The 27,270-nt window shown below is 47.2% G+C and overlaps 1 protein-coding gene across 2 annotated transcripts in view; it reads right to left on the bottom strand.

Annotated features, from left to right (window-relative positions):
* The window catches only part of AHDC1 (AT-hook DNA binding motif containing 1), a 181,960-nt gene extending 156,443 nt beyond the window's left edge, over positions 1-25,517 (bottom strand). The window contains exon 1 of one of the 2 annotated variants that reach the window (XM_033157892.1): positions 25,427-25,517. In XM_033157892.1, coding sequence (XP_033013783.1) covers positions 25,427-25,502 — 76 coding nt within the window. In that variant the 5' untranslated portion in view covers positions 25,503-25,517. Of the gene's footprint in view, positions 1-24,927; positions 25,013-25,426 lie in introns of those variants that run through there. The other variant, XM_033157893.1, reaches the window with a different exon arrangement.
* Between the last annotated feature and the right edge of the window lie 1,753 nt (positions 25,518-27,270).

The raw sequence follows: 27,270 nt of genomic DNA, 5'->3' as shown, positions 1-27,270 counted from the left end.
AAACTTGATCAGTGTTAAGTAGAGCAAGTAAGAATCCTACAACCTACAGGAGGACTGGATAGTACTGGAAGAGAGAAAGGCTTGCATAAAGAGTGCAGCGTTGTGCCATATAACAGCTTTTGAAGGAACCAGCAGCTGCAGAAGCACAAGTTGCTCATGTGGACTTGGAAGAACAGAGGAAAATATGCAGAGTTTCTGATGCATCCGATGGTCAAGAGACCCAAACGTGAAACAGGAGCCCAGCCGACCGCAGCAGATTCATAGCAAACATGGCACAATTGATTCTGAGACATATTGGCCACATTTGGACAGCTACACCTGGGCTTAATAAGCTAAGATATGAAGGAGCCACATTATAGCCCCTTTGTTCTTCCCTTCACCAGAGTGAGCAAACAAACCAGGAAGTCTCCCACGAAGTACCGGTATTTCCCATTTAATCCAAACTGGAAAACTATGGTTAACTGCTTCAGAACAAGCCAGTTTTTAAAGACAATGTCAAACCATGGCTTAATATCCTGGCTTGTTCCAAAGCCGTTAAGCATAATTTCTTGGTTTAGATTAAATAGGAAACTATAGACTTTGAGGTTTGACAATTTCTGCAAAGGGACTGTGCGTGCAGCCAAAAGGCTTTTTCATATCTTAGCTTATTTAAAACTGAGTTATTGTCATTCAGACACTGCTACACACTCACATACATACTTTAGTGGAAGAAGAAAGGTTATAATATACATGGCCATGTTGGTCACTCAAGAGACCACATGCCACTTTCGCAATTCCAGCAAATATTTTGATCTCATGCCCAATACATCATTAACCTTTTTCTAAAAGTAACACGGGGTGGGAGCCATCTCAATCGTGATGATATGAAGCAGCCAACCACCTTGCATTCTGCTCACAAGTCAAGCCAAACTACAAAAGATTCCAGCTTACCATGGAACATCGTACACAGCAGGTCCCTTATAAGATCAAGTTGCCATGGATCCCACCATGCAGCAAGTTAAATCTTCATACTGCTGCAGAAATCCCAAATCTGGTCATCTCCAAAATCTGGAATTGCAGGCACAGAAACTGAATTCCAAGGCCGCACACCTGAATAGCAAGGAAGCCGCACCCTACCACTGAGAGGAGTGTCTCTGGACCAAGCATAGGCAAACTCGGCCCCTCCAGATGTTTTGGGACTAAAACTCCCAACATCCCTAGCTAACAGGACCAGTGGTCAGGGATGATGGGAGTTGTAGTCCCAAAACATCTCGAGGGCCGAGTTTGCCTATGCCTGTGGTCTGGACCATCTAAACAGGAATGCTGCTTTCTAGCATTATGGTCAGGCCATCAGGTCAGCATAGCCTCCAAACAATGACTTAGTTTAACCAGGAAGCAAGATACACTTTCATGTGCTCCTTCTACCTAGCATGTGGCTTCAGCAAGTGGCTGAGGAAATCCATCTGGATGGGTGGGGTATAAATAATAATAATAATAATAATAATAATAATAATAATAATAATAATAATAATAATCCCCTCAGTTTCCTGTGTAGCACAAACCATAGTTTGCTAAGGCATCATAATCGGTAAACTATGGTCAGCACTTTCCCTCCAAACCAAAACTGGAAACCTCACTTTGACATCTGCTACCAATGCTGCTCTGATGGTTACCGTTTTCCCCTCAGGTTTGCCCATTCAGATGCCCTGGGAATCAATAAATTGCATCAAACAGGGAGAGGAAGGAGTGTGAGCGTTCCAAGCTTGTTTCCAATAGTCTGAATGAGGCCACCGAACAAGCACAGATTTTGGAGAGTGAGCAAAGAGCAAAGAGGCTACTGTGGACAGCACAAAGTGAGAAACCCCCTGCAATGCAGGAATATGCAGCTGTCCTTGGTGTTATGAGCGTTTCAGAACGGGATCTCTCCCAGTCCTTCCTGGAAACATCAGGCACGGAAACCGAGACCTGTTGCTTGCAAAGTGTATGTTCCACTACTGAGATATGGCCTTTCCCTTAAAGATCACCCAGCATACTAGCTTTCTCATCAGTACTACACCTGTAACTGCAGACACAGAATGCCAATTTCTCCAGCATTTAGCCTTGCTCTCCTAGACCCCAACCAGCCTCCCTCCCAGCCATGGAGTGCACACAGGGGTATCTGTTGTACCTCCAACCATGACCATTAAAGCCTCTAGCTATTGCTACCACCTACATGTTAAGCCCTGTGCAGGTGTGACATGCTCCTGGACCTAGGCCAGACATCCAGAAGCCTCAGAGTTCAACCTACCATGCAAGGCTGATTTGCATCAATTTTGCTTAGGTGACAGCTCAGAGACTGAATGCAGCCCTCCAATCACCTCAATCTGGCCATACCCTCCAACATTTCTCCAATGAAAATGGGGATGCCCTCACTCCATAATGATAATTTTACTATTTATACCTCACACATCTTACTGGGTTGCCCCAGCCACTCTGGGCAGCTTCCAACATATATAAAAACATAAAACAACATTAAAAAGAAGCTTTCTTATACAGGATTGCCTTCAGACGGCTCATGGGTCAGATAACGCCATACTCTCCAACATTTCTGCAATGAAAATGGGGACATCCTAAGACATTCTGGGATCAAATAAGAAACCGGGATGGCTTCTGTAAATCAGGGACGCCCCTGGAAAATAGGGACACTTGGAGGGTTTGTTTGGCCCTCAGAAATCTCATTTCACACTCCTCACTGATCCTGCCTCACACCCCAAGGTTTGGTTTCATAGAATCATAGAACTGGAAGAGACTACAAGGGTCATCTAGCCGAACCTGCTGCAATGCATAAATCTTTTGGGCTTGAACCCATGAACCTGAGATTAAGAATCTTGTGCTCTACCAACTGAGCTATGTTTTGTTCTTTTCCTGCTGGACTGTGTCCCTGAACTCTAAAAATGTCTCGTTTGTCTGGATAGAGAAGGGTGTATAAGAGTATATGTGTAAACCAGCCTGGTCTAGAAAGGCAATATTCACATTTGTTGCTCCGTCCACATTTGCCTGTAGCCCTGCCCATCATTTGCACGTGGCCCTCAGTGGATTGCCCAGAAGCAAATGCGGCCCTCAAGCTGAAAAGGGTTCTCCATCCCTGATCAAATATTCATCCCACGTGTTTCAAATGTACAAACCATTAGTGCATACCCATATCTATTAAGGCATAGTTAATGGCCATCTGTTATTGATGCTTTAGCTGAGATTCCTGTGTTGCAGGGGGTTGGAACAGATGACCCTTGGGGTCCCTTCCAATTCTACAATACTATCTGCTTTAAGGATGCCCTCTTGTTCAAAGCAAGCAAGAATTGCTTTGCTGTACCTTCTGCCTAAACCCGAAATAGGAAATAATTGCAGGGACGATGAAAATGTAGGTTAAAACGGTTGCATCCAATGTCACATAAATACTGAAGAGCAACAGGTAAGAGATGCAGACACACACACACTTTGTTTTGCCCACCCCCTCCAACTCAGGCCTCTTTCGCTCACTTAATCATCTGCCGCTCTGCTTTCTTTAAACTGTGAGCTCCCCTCTGCAGGGCCATCAATTTAATACTTTGCAGGCTGCATCAAGGGTGCTGTAGGAGCAACTCCCCCGAATTTTCTTTTTCCGCACAGGGAGGGGGGGGGGAGAGAGAGAGAGAGAAAGAGAGTGAGGGAGAAGTTATCCACAGGGATCAATTACACACGGGATCAGCTGCTTTTAAAGCCACCAAAGTGCTTAAAGGCAATCAGAACAATGGGCCTCCCAGAAATGGAAAAAACAGAACGGATGGTTAGCCCACACCCTCACATTCCCACAATGCACCAGCACCCACAAAGGAAGAGGCAAAACATTTCTTTGCACTTTGAAAGCTTAAAATCCAATCTAGCCTTGAGGCAAAGCTAGTCTTCTTCAGTTGGAGGAGGAGGGAGCAGAGTGGCCCCCTCCTACTCACAACATGGTCCAACCCAGCCTCCTGTTGCAGAGCAGAGGAAGGAGGAAAACACACTTCCCATCCCAGATGCTTACAGAGCTCTAGATTGGTGCATTTAAATCACTTATATCTTTAGCTTCTCCTGCGCTAGCTATGGTTTTGTTATTTTTTGCACTGGTAATTAGGGGGTGGAACAGATGGCAGAGGGCTCATTTAAAGTAATGCATCCATTAAAACAACCTTCACTGCCGGGGACTGTGTTCCACAAGGGTTGGCTTTCATTTGGGGTCCAGAGGGAAGAAGGCAGGGGAGAGGAACTGGACTTGGGGAAACAAACAAAACGGAGGCCCCATCTGCACTATATATTCACAGCAGCGTCATACCAGTTTAAACAGTCGTGGCTCACCCAAAGAATTCTGGGAAGTGTAGTTTGCTCAGAGTTGTTAGGAGACTCCTATTCCCCTTCACAGAGCTACAGAGGGATTGATTGTTAAACCACTCTGAGAATTGTATTATTTATTTATTTAACAAAAGTTATACACCACTTGACTGTAAAACAACAACAACAGCCCTCAAAGCAGTTTACAAAAAGATAAAACAATAAAATCAAGAAATTCACAATTGTACTTTAAAACACACCAAAGTTAAAATACTAAAACAGATTAAAATTACCTCAACTTTCTAAGCATCTGGGTAGGCTTGTCTAAACAAGAATGTTTTCTGCAGGTGTCAAAAAGAGTACAGTGAAGACGCCCGCTTGATCTCAACAGGCCGGGAGTTCCAAAGTGCAAGTACTGCCACACTAAGCAATCAAGTTCTTACAAATGAGTAATAGGTATTATGTGGCACTTGTAGTAGTGCCCATTCCACTAATCCAAGCAGTTGAATGGGCACATGTGGGGTAAGGAGATCTTGTAGGTAAATTGGTCCAAAGTTGTTAAGGGCTTTATGTACCAATAGTAACACCTTGAACTTGGCCCAGTAGCAAATCGGCAATCAGTGCAGATCTCTGAGCGCAAGTGTTATTTGCTGATGGGGTCTCGCTTCTGTCAGCAATCATGTTGCAGCATTCGGCACTAACTGCAGCTTTCAGATCAAGCGTGAGGAAAGCCCCACATAGAGTGCATTGCAGTAGTCCAGTCTTGAAGTAACCAACACATGAACTACTGTGGCAATGCTTTCCTGGTCCAGGAATAGATGTAGCTGTCAAACCAACCACAGGCTGGTAAAAGGCATTTCTAGACACTGAGGCTACCTGAGCTTCCAGTGGCAGAGCTGGATTCAGAAGCACCCTCAAATCGTGAAGCTGCTCCTTCAGGGAGATTGCAATCACTTCCAGGGTAGGTTACTTACCCATTTCTTGGACAGTGGAGCTACGCACCTGCAATGCCTCCATCTTGCCAGGATTCAAGCTCAGCTTGTTTCTCCTCATCCATTTCCCTACTGGCCCAGGGACTGCACAGCCTCTCCTGATTCAGTTGTAATGGAGAAACAGAGGTGAGCACCATCAGAATACTGATGGCACCTCACCCCAAAACCTCTAAAGACGGCTCCCAATGGCTTCATGTAGGTCTTAAATAGCACCAGAACGGCACACCATAACATAGCTGCCACTCTCCCAATGCTACTTTCTGACTCAGTCCTGAAGGTAGGACTGGAATCTACAGTGCCACTAACTCCCATTTCCCAGAGCCGGTCCAGGAGGATACCATAGTCAATGGTATCAAATGCCAACAAGAGATCAAGAAACAGGAGCAAGGTCTTACTCTCTGCAAAGGTCATCCATCAGGGAGACCAAGGATGACTCAGTTCTGTGGCCATGTCTAATCCCAGATGGAAATGGATCTAAATTGTAGCTCTGGGAGTGGTGCAGAGGGTCTCCTAACAACTTTTAGCAAACTACAGTTCCCAGGATTGTTGGGGGGGGAGCCATAGCTGTTTGAAGTGGTATGATACTGCTGTAAACTTACAGTGTAGGTGGAGCCTAAGACTTTAATGGATGGAATCCACGCAGCCACAAACCCATTCTTCAGCAGCTGCGCTACACCAAACAGGCAGAAGATTTACTATACTGTACGATGTACAGGATCAACTTTCTACCAGGTAGGCAAGCAGGGGGAGGGGGTGAAAACCACCCACAGAGCCTCTGCATAGTTTCAGGGGGCTGTTGAGATCAACTCCCCTGTTCCAGCCACTGTTCCTGTATTTTCATCATCATGTGCCTTTTGCTACTGCTCTTAGCTTGCTTTCTACATCACCAGAGCAGTCAGTTTTTACCCAGCACCCTTTGCTGGCAATCACACCTGGAATTTGGTTTGGAAAATCCTTGAACTAAAAGCAACTTCATTACCAGAGTTGTGTGTGCGTTAAACAAAATTTTGATCAAAGTTTGCTCCTAGGTAACACTAATTCTGCGGCATGGGGGGTGGGGAGGTAGTCTGATCACTTTGTACAAATTGGAAGATACCTGCACATATTTGCTTATTTTGGAGAAGTTATTTGGCATTTGCTAGCCCATGCAGGAGAAGGGACAAGTACTCCAATTTCCACCTTCTTTCTGCTTAGTTGCCTCTGCTACCACCCAGCTCCAGCATCAGGCATTATCTACAATTTTTCAAGCTAGTCAGGAGTACTAGAAACCTGGTGGAGTTTTAAATAAAAAGTAAAGCCAGGACTTTATATGCCCAGAATGCCAAATGCTAGGCTACCACGGCGCAATCACAGAATAACACACAGCCCTGAGCACTATCATCTTGATACTAGGGTGCCCAACATTTAGTCAACAGGGAACTCCCAAAATGAAGGAGCAACAGCTCCCAAAATCTCCCACAGAAATCTAGCAGGGGTTAGCGTGCCTCGTTTGGTTGACAAAGAGGGTACAAGAAACTCAGGTTGCTCTGGATTCATGCGGAATTGCATTGCCACATTTACCTAACAAAGAAGAACCTGGTGCAAGATCTACCTGAGCCTGAGGTGAAGGCTTCCATGCCAACTGGCATGACCTAGAAGGAGTCCTGCTAAAAATGCGACAGGTGGAAAATCAGAAGGTTCCTGTAGTTTTGCAATAACGCTGTTGCAGCAAGGGCAAAGCCAGCCCCCAGGCCTTTAGGAGACGCCTCGGATGTGCAACCACAGCCAGAGACTTTGCAACATTTCGACAAACCGAGTCAACCGGTAGAACCCTCGCCAGAGATTTGAGGGGTGTGGTGAAGGGCACTGCCTAGGGGCGACCACAAAAATCCTGCAATCCTTGCCTCTGCCCTCCTCAACCCCAGCCCACCCCCCACCTGGGCTCCAGCTCCCACAATGGAAACCTGAGGTAGGCCAAAAAGGAGCAATCACCATTCCAGGCAGCAGCGGCCTCTCCTGTTTCAGGCTCAGCTCCCAGGAGAGCTGGGGCAGGCTTTGTTCAGGAATTGGAGAATGGGCCAGAGAAAGAGAGAGAGAGACATGGTCCCTGCCAGCACTTGTGTTTCACTCTCATGGAATGCTGAGGAGAGGGGAGCAGAGCAGGAAGAGAGCCCCCCCCCCCAGCACACCCCACCCCAAACAAAGGGCTTTGGACAACGGGAAGTGAGGGAGGGTTGCGGGGTTACAGCTCAGAAGAAGAAGGTATTTGTGCTAGGGTAGGGGTGCAGGATGAAGGCTGGCTTTTGCTAGCAAGTTTTAGTCAAGTACTGGGTATGTAAGGGAATGTGGATATGCACATGGGGGTAACTGAAGGACCACTAAGTTTGGGGGGCACACTCATCCACGTATACACCATGGGTATCTGTCGAGGGGAGCATGTTCACCAGCCCTCCATCCAGAAGAAAGTTCCAGAGAGTAAATTTCAGCGAACTGTATGACACACACGTATCAAAGGATGCAGCCTTTGCAGGATTGGCGTTGAGAGGTGGGCTTCTCACTACTTAATACCCCTTTGCCAAGGCATCTTAGAAGCACAACACCTTCCCATATACTTCGGTCATCATTGGAGCAATTATTGTCAGCCAAGTCCCATTAAAGGCAAATCCACAACTCCGTGCACCCACTAGGGTTTGGAGGAAGGTCAGCAATGCACAAGGGGATTCCAGGACCTGCTGTTATGTGGCAGAAAATGGTATGGTTCTGCAGAAACCAGCATGAATGAAAAACTGGGGGGGGGGATTCCCTTTGCACATAGGATAAGGCTATTAATGGCTACTAGCCATGATGGCTACATTCTGCTTCCACAGGCAGAACGCCAGTATGCTTGGGAGCTTCTTATAGACATCTGGTTAGCCATTGTGAGATTAGGATATTGAACTAGATAGAGGGGGCTTTGGCCTGATCCAGCAGGGATCTTCTTGTGCCCTTAATATTGTGCTGAAGGTGGGATCCACTGCAGAGGTTCACTTAACACCACCTCCAAATCATTTCCCAACCAACCAAGGCATTAACATGCACGGAGGAAGTGGGACACTGGAAATGATAGGAAAAGGAAGAAGGTCCGTATTCATGCACCCAATGACGTGGACCCTGGGCTACAGAACACGCCATGATAAAAGGGTTTCAGTCTGCTGAAATTATAAAACAAGGCTCTTGGTCATGATGTGTATGAAGATGCCACTACATTTCCTACACTTGAACCAAAGGAGGAGGGTACTCTTCTCCAGTCATAGCAAAACATCCCTCTTGCTGGCTTCACAGGGATATGGAATCATGAGTAGAGGTGAGATTTTAAGTACACCTGCACTTCCCTTGGGGCCTTTGGAGGAAGGGGCAGGAAGAGAGGGAAACCACATATTTGTGTAGAGTATTTGCTAGCTGGCTGCCCCATCTGTCTGTTTTACACAAGCTTCTTCCTGCACCACTACCCCCTCTTTCAGAGAGAGAGGAGGATGGAAGGAAAACAATTGGGGAGGGTGGGAAGAAGAGAGGAGAAGAGGAGGGGGAGAGAAATGAACAGGAAAGATTCCAACCCACCCAGTCCTGTTCAAATATTTAGCATGTGCTTGCTAGGTGTTTCTGCTGCCTTTAGGGTACCTTGGTGTTTGAAGCATCAGAGAGCAAAGAAAAGGAAAAATCGGCCGGGGGGTGGGGGGTACAGAGAAAGGAGAAAGAGGTAAAAATAAATAAATACAGAATGGACCAGCAGAGAGTGCGAGAAGAAGCTTTCTGGATTGTGTCCATCTCCATTTAACGGCTAGCATTATGAGCTCGAAGGAGTACAGATGGCTGCAGTGCAGAGCTAAGGGCAGAGCTGGGCGCCTGGGGGAGCAGGGGGTTAAGAGCAGAGAGAGAATGACTCCTCAAATTGCACCTGGAAAGCCTCCGAGTTGGGGAGAGGAAGAGAGCAGAGGCCTCCAGTGAGGATTTACACATTGGCTGGAAGGGGGGCGGGGAGGGAGAAGAGAGGCCTCTGGAATTTACCTTTGATCAGTCAGGCAGAGATGCCAGCCATGTGTTGAGCTGCACACCACTGACCCTGCAGACCCACATACCTTGCGCTCCAGGGAGCCCAGGGATATAGGTAGCAGTTCCCATTCTTGCTCACAAGGAGATGGGCAGCTAGGGTTACACTAAGCAGGTCCCTCCAGGCTTGGATCCTGTTCCATTACAGTTCACATCAGGCATTTCAGGAGGACACCGCCCCCACCCACACGCCAGCCTGGCTGCCTCAAAGCAGACACCTCCCTCCTCGCGCCCCCCCCAACCTCCACCCGAGTCCTCTTCCCAGCAATCTGTATTCCTCGCAGACTCAGCAACCGCATACACAGCTACCTCCGAGCTGCCCAATGGCTCCCGAGTGACCCGGGGGACAGCAGGCAGCTGTGACACTTCAGTAGCCAATGTGAGCGGAAGGACTCTCTGCCTCGGTTTTCTTTTTTCTTTTTTTAACTGGTGCATTAAATGGCACTTTCGGCAAGGGGGGGGGGCTGCATTGCTGTCTGCCCTTGCTCTCTTTTCCTGCCCCTCATCCCTTCCAATATGGAATGTGACCCCCTCATTCCCAGCTTATACCTCCAGAGGGTTGTCAGCCAGCCATTCAGAGGGTGTTTTTATAACAATAAAAAACACCCCACTCCAAAATAAGCTTCCTACTTACAAGGGGTCGAGTTCTACTGGTATTTCGGTTGCTTCATGAAGGAAATAGAAGTTGTGAAGGTTTGGAACTGTGCATCTACATTAACTTTGCCTTCAATCTCAAAAAAATAAAAATAAACATTGAGGACTTCTGGAGGCAGAAAAGAGCAACTGCAACTTCTCCCCCCCTCCCAACCACACATAAACTTTTGGTATTGTAGAATTGTAACACACAGTCTTGTTGATGCCCGTTCTGGAAACAACACGCAGAGAAATAAAAAGGTAGCCAACCCGGCATCCAAAATATTTGGAGGGCACTTGGTTGGCAAAGGCTAGTCTAACACAAATCATTAAGGACTAGTGACTTGTTTGTCAGCCCATTCCTTATAATACTCAAATTAATGCAAGCAGAGACTCACGACTATGGCAGTGGGGTTGCAATTGTCCTTCTTGGTCTCCCACACATTTTAACAAAGCAAAGCTTGCTTCAGGGCTACTATGAAAAACATGCAAGGCAAACTCCTTAACAGACAGACAGGTTCTTAGGGGGCTTTGCTGCTCAGAAAGGGAATCCATACGCCCCCACTGGTTATATGTTAGAAAGCAATGCTGGCAAGGGAAAGAGCCCAAGGGACCAACGGGGCAGTGAACACCTTTCCTTAAGGGGCAGCACCGCAACAGAACAGAGCACCTAAGTGGCCCACACAAGCCAGCAGACTGCGAAGGAAAGCAGAAAGTCCACAACAGAGGCTAAGCAGCCAAAGAAACCAAGAAAAAGAGGGCTAGGGGTACATTAGTCCCTTATCTCACACACAATTGACACCCGGGGCAATGGGATAGCTCAGTCGGTGGAGCATAAGGCTCTTAATCTCAGGGTCGTGGGTTCAAGTCCCACGCTGGGAAAGAGATTACTGCATTGCAGGGGGTTGGACTAGATGACCCTCGGGGTGCCTTCCAACAATTCTACAATTCTGGAAAGCCCAGGGAACACACAGCTAGACAACATTACCCGCAATGTTGGTGGGATGGGGCCGCAGCTCAGGGATGGAGCACATGCACTGCATGCAGAACATCCCAGTTTCAATCCCTGCAGATCCACTGCCAGCCAGTGTAAAACAGGGGCAGCCAACGTAGTGCCCTCCAGATGTTGTAGACTGCAGCTCCCATCCTCACCAAGTGCTGTCCATGCTGCTGGGCCCAAAACATCTGGAGGATTATTATTATTTATTAAATTTATATACCACGCTTCATCAAGAGACGACAGGGTGGCTTACAATATAAAATACAAAATGCATTCCATGCTGGCTGCCCAGTGTAGCCAAAACTAAGCTAGATGGACCAGGATGTATATGGAACATAGATATTAGCAGGGCTGCATCTAGTTCCACCAAGGCTCTCATCAACTATGCAGTGACTTGCCACTAGCCACACTAATGGAGACCCAAATCCTCTACTGTTCTAAGGAAGAGGAGCAAGGATCTCCTCCCTTGTTTGTTGCTATTCTGCTATTGTGTTGTCTTCTCCGTAACATGCTGCTGTTACAACCCACATATCCCCAGCTCCAACCAATACTTTGCACAGCCCTAGGAAAGAATGCCCCGCACAATGTGTTTTCTGCCTGTTCCCACCAAAGCCCATTCCATGTATTTGCAGCCCTCGTCAGCCTCTATCTACGCCTTCCACAAACCCAGCTGAATTCTTCCCTCCTTCCCCCTTGTCTCTCCACCACTACCAAAAATAAACCCTTTTTCCACACTTGGCATGTGCCCTCTGCACTCTCGGCTCCTCAAAAGTTCTACTTATTTAGCCTCTGCTGCTGCTGTTCCTTCAAGCCACTGTGGGTAACAAGGGGGCAGAGGGGCAGGGAAGGAAGGATAATCAGAAGTCAGTTCATTCCGTTTTGATGCCCAAAATGCATGAAGCTATGCAAACCAATTGAAGAGCCCAATCTGGCAAACCATTAAAGGTCATTGTGATACCCCAAAATGCAACCCCCTTAACACATCGCAAACAGACTACATGGAACAACCTCCCCCTCTGAAATAAGGCAAGCACCAAATGTGATGCGTTTCCAGCATTGGCTAAGAACCCTACTTACTTTCCCAGACCTTTGCAGACCATTGATATCAGCTGCTGTTTTATTTTGACTCTGCAATAATACTGCTGCAATGAGTGATTTAAGGTATTCTGATATCTTTTAATATTGCTGCAAGCCATCTTTTGTGGGAGGGGGGGCGCTGTTGTTTCTGTAGGAGCTTTTTATACATTTTAAAACAAATAATGCAAACACATTGCAAAAAGGACAGTGTGTCAGAAAGAAAGAGCTGCACCTCCCAGCTTTTGCAAAAAAGAAAGGAATGCTGGCCACTATTTTTATTTATTTATTTATTTTACAAAATTGATATACCGCTTACCAGAACAAAAGACCTCTAAGCAGTTTATGCTAGTGTATGTAGGTATTATTACTGCGCTATTTCCACTGTTGGAAGTAGTATACCTCCTTACACCAGCTGCTGGGAATCGCAGGTGGGCAGAGTGCCATTGCACTCAGGTCTGGCTTGCAAGCTTCCCATAGGCATCTGGTTGGCCACTGTGAGAGCAGGATGTTGGACTAGATGGGTCTTTGGCTTGATGCAGCAGGGCTCTTCTCATGTTCTTATGCACCACTGAGTAATTATAATTGTACCAATTTTCCCTTTCCTGCTAAAAAAGAATGCTAAAAGCAAAAGAAGCCACACACAAAATCTCAAAATAATTTTATTTTATTTTAAAAAAGAGAGACAAATATGAATGCATGCTGAATGGTGGCAAACAGGGTGCAAGGGGAGAAGGACTTGGATTTCAAGGTTGCAGAACAGGTTCTTTTCTCTTTCCTCTACCAAGGCAACCTAAACTCATTGTAAAATTCAAATGCTGCTGTTGTGAAATCCACTGAAGGAGCTTGTACGCCTTCCCTCCTACAACAAAGCAGCATGCAGTTCTTGTTTGCTATCAATTTCTTTGTGCTTGCTTCAGCTCTACACCTTTCTCTTCTCATTATATTCCTACTGGAGTTGTCTGACTTAAGAGGGCAGTCAGTTCTTGAGCACTGTAGATGTGTGGTGGTGAAATGCCCTCCAGGTGCTCACAGACTACAATTCCCATCATCTCCCAACACCGGCCATGCTGACTGAGGCTGATGGGACTTGGTAAAACTGTTGTTCAAAATGCAAGAGTACCCATCTTCTCTCAGAAATAGATTTGCATTCTCACGCATGCTATCAAGGTACAGACCTTTGATAATGGGAAAAAATTTGAAGGTGCCCTCTGAGGACAGAGGACTGGGTCTTCGCTAGAAGTTTTGTGCCGAGTTGTTGTATTTATTATTATTATTATTATTATTATTATTATTATTATTATTATTATTATTATACTTCAGTGGAGGAAAGCAGATGAGCCCCCCCCCCCAATGTAGATATCCAGAACTTGTAGGGAAACTTAACATATTTGCCATGTCCTACCTTGTAATCTCAGAGAACTCTTGATAAACACAGGTCACATCCTAACTGTATACTTAATGCACCTGGTTTCCCCCGCAATAGTCCTGTGAACCATAGTTTACCCCTGACAAAGTTGTAATTCTATGCAGCCTTAACAAAACTACAATTCCCAGGATTCTTTGTGGAAAATCATGTATGATATGCAGGCAGCCAAACAGTACAGTCCTGAAGTGAAATAATGAACTGTGCCACTTGAGGCTGTTATGTGTGGGATCATGTTACTGAAGAAAACCCCAAGGAAAATCTCATTACAGAGTTTTTTTAAAAAAAAACACTAGTCAGAACCTCTCTTTGATGTTAGTTTTTTGTTTGACATGCAGAAATTTCTCCCTCCCACACCTCAAATATGATATTCCCAGTCCCCTGCAGCCTGAAGTAGTGCAGTCCATTCAACCCCCTCATTCGACTGCATAGGTGGATTGGTCCATGAGCTTTTCAGCCAACGGAGCTGGGTTCCCTGCACATGTGCTAAAAGGCTGTGCTCGCCCCACCCTAACCCCGCCAGCAAAGTCCCCAGCGGAATTTCAACTTTGCTGTGTATTGCATATGTTTTCAAACCCCACCTGCTGATCCCATTCACAGTCCCATTTGAGCAGCAGTGTAACCAAACACCAGCTCCCACATACCAACTGGTGGGTGCCATTTGGGAACAGCCAGCAACCCTTTCCCTTGAGGAACAGATTCTCACTAAACGGCATCTCCGCCATCATTTAGCCAGCACCATCCTACTCTGCTATGCACCTGGATCCACAACACCAGCTGCCTCTCCGAACTCCCTTTCCAGCAAGGGCCGCCCCATCGTCCACTCCCATACCTCTCCACATTATCCACCTTTAGGAGCAAATATGCACCAGCTAACAGAACTAAGGCTGTGGAAAAAACATTTAGGTGTGTTTGCACCGTCTTCTACTGAAGTTGCAGGGTAGGGAAGGGTGTGGGTGAGAAAAAGAGATGTTCCTCCATGTTGATAGTGAGATCAGAGGAACACAGGAAGCTGCCTTAGGTCATTTCGGATCATTGGTTCATTGGTTCGGACTTATTATTTACACTGACTAACAGCAGCTCTCTGGGGTTTCAGGCACAAATTCTCTCCCAGCCCCACCTGGAGATGTCAGGGATTGAATCAGGGACTTTCTGCATTCACGGCCAGATGCTCAACTGCTGAGCTGTGGCCATTCTCCTAAATCTCATCATCTCAAAGTCACCAGTTCAGATCCCAATGTCAATGCTTCTCAACCTCATCCTCCCATCTAAGGGGTGGCCAACTCCCAAGAGATTGCAATCTACTCACAGAGTTAAAAACTGGCAGGTTCAGGTTGTTGTTCAGCTTTTTCAGGGAGGAGGTAAAATGTTGAGCTTTTTTTAGGGGAGCCACAGTTGTTCAGCTTCTTTGGGGGGGGGGGAGCCAGTGATCTACCACTGATCTACCAGTAGATCATGATCTGCCTGTTGGACATGCCTGATCTACTGCATGGAGATAATACTGGTCTGCTGTGCTGCATTCAGGTAGTGAATTAGCCATGCACTTTTCCCTTTAGCACAGCTCAGACTCCGAATGACCCTCCCTCCTAAAGGGATAGTCAATGTGGCACTCTCCCCATCAGCCTTGGCCAGCATGTCGAACTGTCCACCAATGTCTGCCATTCCCACTTTATTACATTTTGAAATGTTTGGGTTTTTCCCCCTTGAACATTTATTAAGCTGCCCTGAAAACATTTATTTAAAGAGAGATGTAAATTTATTAACAAAACATTAAGATGCCCAGGCATCAACGGTTTTAAAATTGGAGATTGTCTACAGCCTAACTCTAATCTGCTCTGCTGTGGCTGTTGCTTTCACTTGCCTTTCATTATTTTGATTCTGCATTTTGAAATTTTTAATTGATTACTGCATGCTGTGTATTACTACTACTACTACTACTACTACTACTAAGGTTTCTTACCTGCCCTTTAACATAAGGTCCCAGAGCAGGTTACAGCAATTTGAAAAAAGGTAAAGGGACCCCTGACCATTAGGTCCAGTCGTGTCCGACTCTGGGGTTGCGGTGCTCATCTTGCGATACTGGCCGAGGGAGCCGGCGTAGAGCTTCCAGGTCATGTGGACGGCATGATTTGAAAATACCTTATTTTTTATTTTTTTTATTTTTTTAAAAAACCACAGTATAAAACAAATTACAGTCAGTAGAATATACTGCAGCACCTCTGTTATCTTTAGGCCACCTCTGGTATCAGCATATTAAAAGCAGGCTCCCAGTTCGGGAGAATAAAAAGTTTTTCGCTTGATGCTTGCAGGGCACCAATACTGGTGCCTCATAAGCCTGGGGAAGAGATTGTTCTGTAAATAGAGCAGCAGCAGCATCAAAAAAATAGGCCCTTATCCCAGTCTGTACCTACCTACAGTCATACAGAGGAGGGCCTTCTAAACAGAGCTGAAAGATTAAGACAGGTTCAATGGGAAAAGGCGGCCTTTCAGGTGAGGACAGGTTACATCAGGGCTGTATGAACATTAGCCTTGCAGAATCTAGTTTGGTTTTTTTATGGTATCCACTGTCCAGGGTCTGGAGAAAACGGCTTAAAGCAAGTCAATGCACAGTTCAGAATTGTAGAATTGCAGGCACACCCTCAGCCCATGAACTGAGCTCAGGGCCCTTACACCCTACAAAATCCACTCCTTGTCTTCCCCTCCCCATGACGTTTATTGTTTTAGCAGCATAATACAGGAATACGACGAGTCTTCTTGTGGTTGCTTTGGAAGTCCATTTCGGATTTACCCCAGACCATTACCAGGATATCCCGATCTCTATTTTGCCTACCTCTGGGCTACAATGAAAGGTTCACCTAGGCCTGAAGCATCTCCGATTGACACCCATGCATCCTTTTCTCAAAATACACCCGAGTACAAGTACATGACAGTAACCACAATTTTCTACAGACAGCAAGTGACGCCATCCAACCATCCATCCTCCGCTCTCTCTCTTTTTTTTAAAAGGCCTCATAATTACAGCAATTATTTACTACGGTAATTACAGCTTAGGGAAGAAACAGAAGGAAAGTAGTTATGGGGCAAAATAATTCAGATACAACTACTTTGGGTTTAAAACAACATCAACAAAAGAACAACATGAACATATCCTGAATCCTGCTCTATTAACCTCTTAGCTGGTGTCATCTTCTGAAGTTCATATGGCACTGTATGGACATTAAGTCAAAGGAGAAACAACATACTATTGCCAGGGCCGATCCTACCATTAGGCAGAGTGAGGAGACTGCCTCAGGCAGCTGATTTTGAGTGTAATGAAGGGACAGAAAATTGCTGGTTACTTAATTTATTGTTTTTGCATTTTTATTGGCAGGGAGGGGGGAGAGGTGCTTGTGGGATTTTCTGCCTCATGACAAAATAACTTGGCCACACTTGGATGCTATGCACCTTTACTCAGGTGGGCGAGGGACACCATTTGATTCTCTGCCTTAGGCAACAAAATATATTGGGCCAGCCCCAAGTATTGCTCCCTGGGATGTCTAATTCAAAGATATGGCCGGGCTTCAAGATGCCAAAACTTCTTATACAAGAAGAGCTGGAAGATTTACAAGGTAATCCCAGCCATGTCTACTCAGAAGTAAGTCCTGTTGAACTCAATGGGGCTTAGGTAGGGTTCAGAGTTCAGCTTTAGTGTATTTTACCTTGAAAGTAATTAATACTTTACAAACATTTTGTGGAAATATGCCTAGAGACAGGATTTTTGTTTTGGGACCAAGTGCTGTAAAACCTGCCAGAAAGGATTTTTTTTTAATATTCAGATCAAAAAAACTATAAAAGCTAACAAAACCAAGATAACACCTTAATACCGATTTCATTAGAGGTCTATCCTTTCCTTCCTCTAACACAGAGTTTCCCAAACTTGGGTCTCCAGTTGCTTTTGGACTACAACTCCCATTATCCATAGCTAGCAGAACCAGTGGTCACGGATGATGGGAATCGTAGTCCAAAACCAGCTGAAAACCCAAGTTTGGGGAAACCCTGCTATAACATAAGGATGGGGAACCTCTGGCCTTCTGGAGGCTATTGAACTACAACCCCCACCATCCCTGACTATTGGCCATGCCTGTTAAGGCTGATGGAAGCTGGGAGTCCAACATATGGAGGGCTAAAAATTTCCCACCCCTGCTCCAATACAACAGACACCAGAGATGCATCTGCTCAGGAGTCACAGCCAACTGGTCCTTTCCAACTCTACAGTTCTATGATTCTATGATACCTCCCGGTTCATTCCTGGTGTAGGATACTTACCGGTAAGTTTTGGCCAGCTGGTGGAAGCATGAATTGTCCTTGCAGAGAAACACTCCTACTTCACCTGACCCAAGCCAAGCCAAAACAGACCCCAGATCCAACTTAAAATAAGCACCACCTAAACTCATACTTTGAATTATGGTGCTGGAGGAGACTTTTGAGAGTCCCATGGACTGCAAAAAGATCAAACTTATCCATCCTTAAAGAAATCAGCCCCGAGTGCTCACTGGAAGGACAGGTCCTGAAGTTGAGGCTCCAGTACTTTGGCCACCTCATGAGAAGAGAAGACTCCCTAGAAAAGACCCTAATGTTGGGAAAGATGGAGGGCACAAGGAGAAGGGGATGACAGAGGATGAGATGGTTGGACAGTGTTCTCGAAGCGACTAGCATGAGTTTGGCCAAACTGCGGGAGGCAGTGGAGGATAGGGGTGCTTGGCGTGCTCTGGTCCATGGGGTCACGAAGAGTCGGACACGACTGAACAACAACAACAAACTCATACTATGCTGCATGACTGATACTAGAACTAGGCATGCAAACTTTAGACCCAGTTAGACTCTGGAGCTTTATCACCCAATAAAGCATCAAGGGAAAGGCAAGTACCTTTTTGCCCCAAGACACCAGCCCTGCTATGGTCCCCAGCTGTTTGCTTGCTGCTAGCTACATAGACTGGCAAGGGTCTGCAGCAGTGCACACATCTTGGGAGCACCAAGCCAATGCTCTCAATCCCTAGACTGATACCTAGACGGGTATGTGGGTAAGATATATAGCTCAGCAGCAGAGTTGCCTTGCATGCAGAAGATCCAGGTTCAATCCCTAGAATCTCCAAATAGGACTGGGAGAGAATCCTGCCTGAAATCCTCTCAGTTAGTATAGAAAATACTGAGCTGGTTGAACCAATTATTTGACTCAGTATAAAGGCAGCAACCTATGTTAGCTAGCCTTGAGAAGACAGCTACCTTCTCTGTGGAACAGCAGGAAAGACCAAATTCCAAAGCACCAAGGCTGAAGCCAAAGCTGATTCTTTTAAGAGAGCATGCATAGAATTAGCCACAAATGCTTTTGTAACAGGCACTGGAGCCAAAGACTCCAGTAGGAAGGGATGTTGTTCAGTGGCATAGAATCTGCTTGAATGCAGAAGGTCCCAAGTTCAATCCCTGGCATCTCCAGGTAGGGCTGGGAGAGACTATTGCCTGAAACCCTGGAGAGCCACTACCAGCCAGCATGTGGACCAAACTGCGCTTGATGACCAATGGTTTGAGTCAATATAAAGCAGCTTCTTGTGTTCCTATAACTGTAGGAGCACCCAAAAGCCTGGTTGCCTGCTAATTTGCAAAATAAATGCCAGTAGACAGATATTTTTAAACTAGCATTTTACTGCAAAGGGAAACAATTGTAAAAAAATACATCTGCATACGTTTAGATATATGTTGTGGTAGAATGCACCACATATTAAAGTTTTGTGCATCTCAGAGAAATCCACAATTTGATGCACTTGACACTAGAGACTGAGCTCAAGAAGAGGTTGCCCCTTATGACAGAGGTCTGTTGGTTAGGCATGGAAAGAGACTTGGGTAATAACCCTCAACTCCATTACAGTGAATAAGCCACACTGAAGATACAGTGGTACCTTGGGTTGCGGACACAATCCGTTCCGCACCCCGAAAAGTCCGCATCCCGAGAGGCGATATCACGCATGCGCAAACTGCGCAGAACACTTCTGCGCATGCACAGACCGCACGGAGCGCTTCTGCATGTGGCGAAACCTGGAAGTAAACACTTCTGGGTTTGCCGTGTTCGCAGCCCGCAAAAACGCAACCTGCAGCAGACGTAACCAGAGGTATGACTGTAATGGGATTTGCTTCCAAGTAAACATGCATCAGAGCAGGGGAGATGCCACCACTAGGAATAAACATGCAGTTACATCCATGCGCTGGGGCTTTTCATCACAAGAATCTGTGCAATGCACTAGCACATGCTCACATCCAACAACATGGGATACTCATTCGTCCGGAGGATCATACAAGTTGAAGAATCTTGTATCTTGTCTCCCATAACCTCATCACACATGCAACATGAATCATGCATCATGGTCACCATATTCATGCTATACCACAAACGAAGCAGCCAAAACGCTAATACGTCAATGGCCTGAAGAACACTGTCAGTTTTCATGCACCATGGCAGATTTTGCATTGTTGTTTAAAAAGTGTGACTTAACTTTCTGAAGTGGATGCTGAACTCTTAACAAAACCCCACTGTGAACTTTGGAGGGGACGGTGATAAAATAGGAGCACAGGAAGCTGCCATATACCAAGTCAGACCATGGGCCCATCTAGCTCACTATTGTCTACACTGATTGGCAGTGGCTATCCAGATCTTCAGGCAAGGTTCTCTCCTGGTCCCACTTGGAGATGCCAGTGATTGAGCTAGGGTCCTCCTGCCTGCAAAGCAGATGCTCTACCACAGAGCTACAACCCTTCCCAAGATCAAAAATACGTACATCACAAGTCTCTGACTATCCAGAATATTACTATACTACTTTTTTTTAAGGTCACGTTTGAATGACAGAGGTTGATTAGTTGCTTCAAAAGCATAAAGCAAATTAGACTATCAAGAGCATCCCCCTTTGCCAGGACTGGCAACATGCATGCTGAGGAACTTGCAAGTCCATGGATGCAGATTATCCAAACTGACTAAATTTAATCATTTTCTCCTAGAGGGAGAAGGAAAAATGCACACATGCAAACATGAAAATAGCAACAGTCCTCCTCCCCATCGTTATCTGTTCCTCCAAAGAAAGGAGGGCAGAATCACCAAATGAGGAACTTTACAATTTCCAAGGATGTGCAGAATATCCAGCAGAGTCTCTCTCTTCTCTTGGCCTGCACAACTTATAACCCCCCCAGTTGGACTTGTCAGGTGCTTCGACATTCCCATATCTCTGGGCAGGTGGCAAAATAACAACACAGGATATGGATGCCCAGCAGGGTGGCATGCATGGTTGGCAGAGCACATTCACTTTAGCAAGGCACTAACTGCACAGGGCTACGCTACCCACCACTCATTCACAACCAGCAGTGCAAGAACCAGCCCCCCCCCCCAACCTTGGTGCCCTCCAGATACAGTCATACCTCATGTTACGATCGCTGCAGGCTACGTCTTTTCAGGTTGCGCTCTGCGCAAACCCGTAAGTACCGGAACGGGTTACTTTCGGGTTTCGGCACTTTGAGCATGCGCAGAATCGCCAAATTATGTGACGCGCTGCTGCGTGATACGAACGCTGCAGGTTGCGGACATGCTTCCATCACGGATTACGTCTGCAACCCGAGCGTCCACTGTATAGTTGGACTCCAGCTCCTATCATCTCCAGACCATATGGTGAGGAATGTTGGGTGTTGTGGTCCAGCAACACCTGGAGGTTTGGGGAAGGTTGCTTTAGAATAATCTTACTTGTTAACCACCACCAGAATCCCTAATCTCCATGATAGGAACATTCTCAGTCCAGAGAGAAAGTAAAAATACTCCTCTTCCTCATGTATCACCCAAATGAATTCCTACCATAAAACAAGGTGGGACAGAAGCTTCAAGCAGTGGGTTTGGAGCACTATTAAGGGTGACAGACAAACAGGCCTAGCTCCATGGTTGGCATGATCTACTAGGTAGGTCTCCTGAGCAAGCTTGCCAAAATTATAGGGAACTTTCCTGCAAATTCTGCCTCTGGTTTATTAGTGTGCACTGTCTCAAGTCGCTCTGGCCCTGCTCTCACTCTTCCACCACATCAGTGCAACATTTATATATATATATATATATATATATATATATATATATATATATATATATATATAAACAAAAAACCACATTTATTTATCTGTATTTCCAATGACAACAAGAGGTTCCCATACCTTTCCCCTTGCTATTTGAATTGATGAATTGGCCCTGAAGCAGCTTGAAACATCTCTGCTCAACAACTCCTTGGGATTTGTTTTAACAGGCAAGATAGTTCTATCCTGCCTGGGAGAGCCATGGTATCCTGTGAAGTTTATGGCACTGACCAACCAACAGGTGACCACACAGAAGGCTCCTACAAAACGGAGACCCATTCTAAAATTAAACAACCTCCCACAACCTGGTGGCTTCCAGGTGGTTTGTTGGGACTACAACTCCCATGATCCACTGGCTAGTGTTGATGGGAGTTGTAGTCCTAAATAAACATCTGGAGGGCACCAGGTTGCGCGGGAAGGCTGCTTCAGCACTTCAGCTAAAAGTTGCATAGGAAGGCCTGTTGCCGAGAGGACTCATTCATCACAAGCTGGAATACAGGCCAGAGGTGTTTTTAGATTGAGATTCCCAAACCACTCAGCACTCTTCATCCCCCTCACATTCTTGCCAGAGCATGCACCCAGGGCAATATGACCTGGACATTATTCCACACAGCTAGAATTATGCCTTCAGACAAGGCCTTGACGTACGCACCCCAATCAAACAGGAAGTAGCTTCCCCACCATCACCCCTATTCCCAGGCCCCCATTCCTGAGTCCCATATCTCATTACAAGTACAGTCCTCCCCACAACACAAACCTGTTTATCAAGACAGTGGTCTCTTTCTCTGTCTCGCTCTCTCTAGTGCTTTAGAGGCTCCGTTTCCACTCGGCTGACACACTCTATTTATAGATGCTTACCATTCTCCCAGATCTTTCTTCAGGATCTCAGCAGAAATAGACCGCCCCCAGGTCCCTGAAGCCTCTCTCCGAGGCAGCTAGGGCAAGGACTCCAGCCAGCCAGCCCCCTCTAGGCCACCCATAACTTTTCACATACTTCCACCTCCTTGTATCTGCCCAGCTCCTGTTCCAAAATGTTCCAAAATGTTCCATTATGCCCTTGCCTCTGCCCAAGGCACAAACTAAGTCCCCCTTCAGCAAGCCTTTTCAGGCTTCCAGTTGCAATCTATATCTCTGGCACGAAGCCCCTGGGACGTCCATAGTCCTGCCCTCAGGTACACCACTGTTAAAGAGAAAGAGAGAGAGAAAGGCGGTGTCACTTAACTGAAAAAAAATATATGGCAAGAGCAGGTTTTGACTCTTTCTCAGGGCAAAACTGGCTTAAAGACAGTCACAAGCAGAAACACACACACACAGTCAGTGTGTTTGGGCTCATTTGGGGCACAGAGGTGCAACTGAGTAAAGACTGAATTTGTGGCACACCGTCCCATGCAGCCCAGTGGATCGTAGCTGAGCGGCACAGCATCCACTTTGCATGCAGAAAGTTCGATCCCCCATACCTCTAGGTATTTCCGGGAGCGACATCTGCCTTAAACCCTGGAGAGCAGCTGCCAGTCAGGGCAGACCATACTGAGCTAGGTAGACCAGCAGCCTGACTCAGTTGAAGGCAGCTTCCTATGTTGCAGTGAGCATACGAAGCTGCTTCCTACAGATCCAGACCATCTATCCTAGCAACATCTTATACCACAGTGAGCGTTGGTCTCGCACAGAGGTCTTTTGCCACCCAGAGATGCAAGATCCTTGTAACAGGAGCTGCCGAGGGCCTTCTGCATGCAAGGCATGTGCTCTACCAGCAGAGTGAGGGCCCCTCCCCAGTGGGATGTTTCTTGGCATAAACAGTAAGGAGACACCTAGGAGCTCATTAAAAGCAACTCCACATGTACATCAACCTCCAAACAGAGTGGCTGAGGATTTGCTTTACACCCTTGTAAAGAACTTGAGAATCCAGCTTCAGGACCCTCCTGTTTCCACCATGACCGGCACTCTCTCGTCACATACCACTGAACTCAGTCCAGCTGGGGGTGAGAGAACAGACATGTCAAGTCTTAGGCAAGTGAGAAGTGTTCAGACACAGCTCTCCCTAGTTAGTGAAACTTTCTCCGTGCAAAGCTATGTCAACAGACCTTGACAACTAAAACCTCAAAGGCTTAATTCAACTATCACCCAGTGCACCTCATCAGCCAAATTGTTGCAGCTAATTTATTCCTGCATGGGCCCAAGCGTGTGAGACAAAGTAGAATATCTAAAGGCAGCAGGAGGAGAATCCAACCCCCAGAAAGAAGGCAAACTCAATTCTCTCCCAGGGTGTTTACAAGCACCACACATCAGACTAAGATTTCCCCATAGGGTTAGACGCAAGCACTAAGAAGATGGTTGTTTTAAAGGCTACAGTCCTATGTACATTTACTTGTGAGTAAGTTCTCCTGAGTCCACGTGCATAGAACTTTAGTGCTCAAAATACCAAATTTAAGAAAAGAAAATGACATTCTTTAAGAGAGAGAGTGGAAAGCCTTGCCCCCCCCACGCAACAGGAAATTCATCTGTGCAACAACACACACACACCAGTGTAAGCTGCCTAGAGCTCTTCCAAGGAAGGGCAGGATAAACGAGGTGATCAATAAACAGACACCACACCACGCTTCAGATGCCTTACCCCATTTTGGCAGGAAGCAAAGTAATTAAGAAGGCTCTGCACAAAATTATAGACTCAGGCTGCAATTCTATGCATGCTTACCTCCAAGTAAGACCCACTGAAGGTGAGAGAACTAACTTCTGAGTAGAAATAAAAATATGCTAGGGGGTTGCACTGCTTCTCCCTCTCACACACACTCAGCTGGCACATTAGAGCTTTAAAGGGAATCAGTCAGGAACTTCGGTGCCTTCCTTCATTTGATTTAAGCTAGAAACCACCTGCCTTCTAGTGGACAGAACCCTGCTTGGCAGCTGTCACTCAACACCCCACTCCACACACACACCCGCGCGCTTGTATGGAGGAAAGAAAAAGGTTATCCCCAAGTCCTTTATTCTGCCTACTGAAAGAATTGCATTCTCCGCACCACCAATTTATTTGCGTGTCCGAGGCAACTGCGCTACAGGTCCGGTTCTCGCCCGCACCCCCACCCCCCAGCTTGCCAACAAACCCCACGCTACTGAGGAGGACCTGTTTTGCAGGATCTTCCTCCTCCACCACTGTTACCCTTCACCTCTTCCGCCCCCCTCCCTTCTTGCGATCGATGGGTCCCTTCGCAAACTATAGCCGCGGTGATCTTGGAGAGGAGTGCCGCTGAGCGGGGGGGAGCGCACGAGAGAGAGAAAACAAACTCTACAGATGAGAGAGGACGCAACTTCACCCTTTCTTTCCCAGGGAGGTTCCGCAGGGCGCTTCCGTCCCCAGTTGCGCCTCCCCGCCAGTCCCCACATGCTGAAATAATAAGGGATTGTTTGCCTTCGAGAGCTTCCACTCCCCCCCCCGCACAACTCCTTCCTTTTTCAAAGCATCTCCTCCTCCTCCTCCCCTCCTCACCCACCGCCTCCCTCTAGTCTCTTCCAGTGCCCCCCCACCAGTAAACAGATCCGCTTACTCCGAGCCTTCTCAAATGCAAACCCTCCTTTGCTTTTTGCGTCGCGCAACCCCCACCCCCATCTGCATGTGCGAAGCCAGATTAATGTTTACACCTAAAGCGATTTCGGGAGCAATTTAAAGAGCGGGGGGGGGGGGGGAGAGAAAAGAAAGTGGCGGCTGATGATCAGCACATTGCATGGGGGGGGGGGGAGAACAACTGAAGATGAATCGCTTAGGAAAGGAGAAAGAGAGGGAGGGAGCGAAGGCAGGAAATAAAAAGAAACAACCTTTTTTGCGCTTCAAGTGTCTTGCTCCAACTGCCAAGGTTTTGCTCACACTGGTTGAGACAAAAGGCTGCTTCATACGGACTACACACTAGTTGGCTTTTTTTTTAAAAAAAATCAAATCATTCATTTCTTGCTTCCCTCCGCCGCCGCCGCCTCCACCCCCCCCCCTTTCCAACCCCATTGATACTTTGCTGCGCCCACATGCACGCCGTGGAGCCGTGGGTGGACTGGGGGTGTTCCTCTCCCCACTCCCCAGTCAAAGCCACGGGGTTTGTTTTTTATACTGTATATAGAAAAATCTGTACTAGGGTGGGAAAGGAAATTCGGTAGCCATCAAGCATCCTGCGCTGGAGGAGCGGAGGGGGGGCAGCGGATTTGAGGGTGGGGGTCGCCAGAAACAAACACATAAATTTTAAAATAAGAGGGAGGGTTGGAGATCTATTCCTTTTGGAGCAAGGGCTCTGTGGTGGTGGGCAAGGACTGGACGAGAGAGAGTGTGCGGGGGAGAGAGAAGAGGGCGCATCGCCCGAGTTAACTCACCAGCCTGCTGCTGCTGTGGGGATCCGATCCCTTCGGCGGCGGCGGCGGCGGCTGCCTTTCGGGAGAGACTTTTTTCCTCCAGAGGAGAGGGCTCCGCGCTGCCGGGGAGACTGCCCGACCCTTCGGCGCCACTGCCAACCTTCAGCGACAGCATATTCATCGCCTCTTTGGCCGATCACATTATCCTCACGCAACTCTGCTGGACATGACTCTACGACGCCTCCTCCTTTCCCCCCCTCCCCACTCTCGCTCGCTCTCCTCCTTTCTTTCTTTCTTTCTTTCGTTCTTTCTTCCTCCGTCTCTTTTGCCTCCTTCCCTTCCTTTCAAACACACCACACAAAAGAAAAAGCCAGGAGGAGGGGTAGGAAGGAAAATATGCAAGGCTGGGAAAATTTGCGCTGTCTCTCTCTCTCTCTCGAGCTCTCTGTGTCTTTTTCTCTTTTTTTCCCCCTCCCTACTCTCTCCACCCCCTTCTCTCTTTACTGCTGCTGGGTGGGAGGGGGGGCGAAGGAAACGAAGACAAACCAGACCCTTGACTGTTTCTCCCTCTTTCTCTCTCTCTCTCTCTCTTTTGCTGCTGCTGCTGCTGCTGCTCAGCTGGTGCTTGTGGCGATTTCCCTCCCTGCTCGCCGCCTCCTCCTTTTCTCTCGCCTCCTCTCCTGCCGTTTGCTGCTTTGCTTTTGCTCGCTGAAAGGGGGAGGGAAGAAAAAAAATAGCTGGCTGAGGCTCCCCTCGGCTCGAGCTCCTTAAGAGCTGCTGTCGCTGCCTTGGCTGCCTCCGAAGCTCTCTGCTTACCTTCGCTTGTCAGCGGCAGGAGCAGCATCCGGAACCCCAGGGAGAGACCCGCAAAGCATCCTGGGGTGTGTAGTTCTTTCCGCTAGAAAGGGGAGGGTGAGGGAGGGAAGGTGGTGGTAGCAGCGGCAGCAGCAGCAGCAGCAGACGACGACGACTTTAAAGGGGCGGGATGGACGCTGGTGGGCTGCGCAAAGCGTGGCGGCTTTGCTTCGGATCCCTTCTCCCACGTTGCGGGTTCTCGTGGCCCCCGCCGTTTCCAGCTTGCATGCAACCGCGATGATGCGGGAGAGGGGAGGGCTGGTGAGTAGGGGGGTGGGGGAAGGTTACGAGCCGCCGCGAATTGCAAAGCGGCTGCGGGATCCTCAATAGGGGCCTGTGCGTGTGGGTGGAATGGAACACTTGGCGGGGCGTGACGCCAGCTCTGCCCCTGGATCCAGGCATGAACGGAGGTACGATTTAGAAAAATGAAAACCAAAAATCCCACTTTCCATTGTACCCAGCACGATTCA

The sequence above is a fragment of the Lacerta agilis genome, chromosome 8, assembly GCF_009819535.1.
Source record: "Lacerta agilis isolate rLacAgi1 chromosome 8, rLacAgi1.pri, whole genome shotgun sequence".
Classification (NCBI taxonomy): Eukaryota; Metazoa; Chordata; class Lepidosauria; order Squamata; family Lacertidae; genus Lacerta; species Lacerta agilis.
Note: the sequence above shows the minus strand (reverse complement) of the source record. Positions and strands in the feature narration are given on the sequence as shown.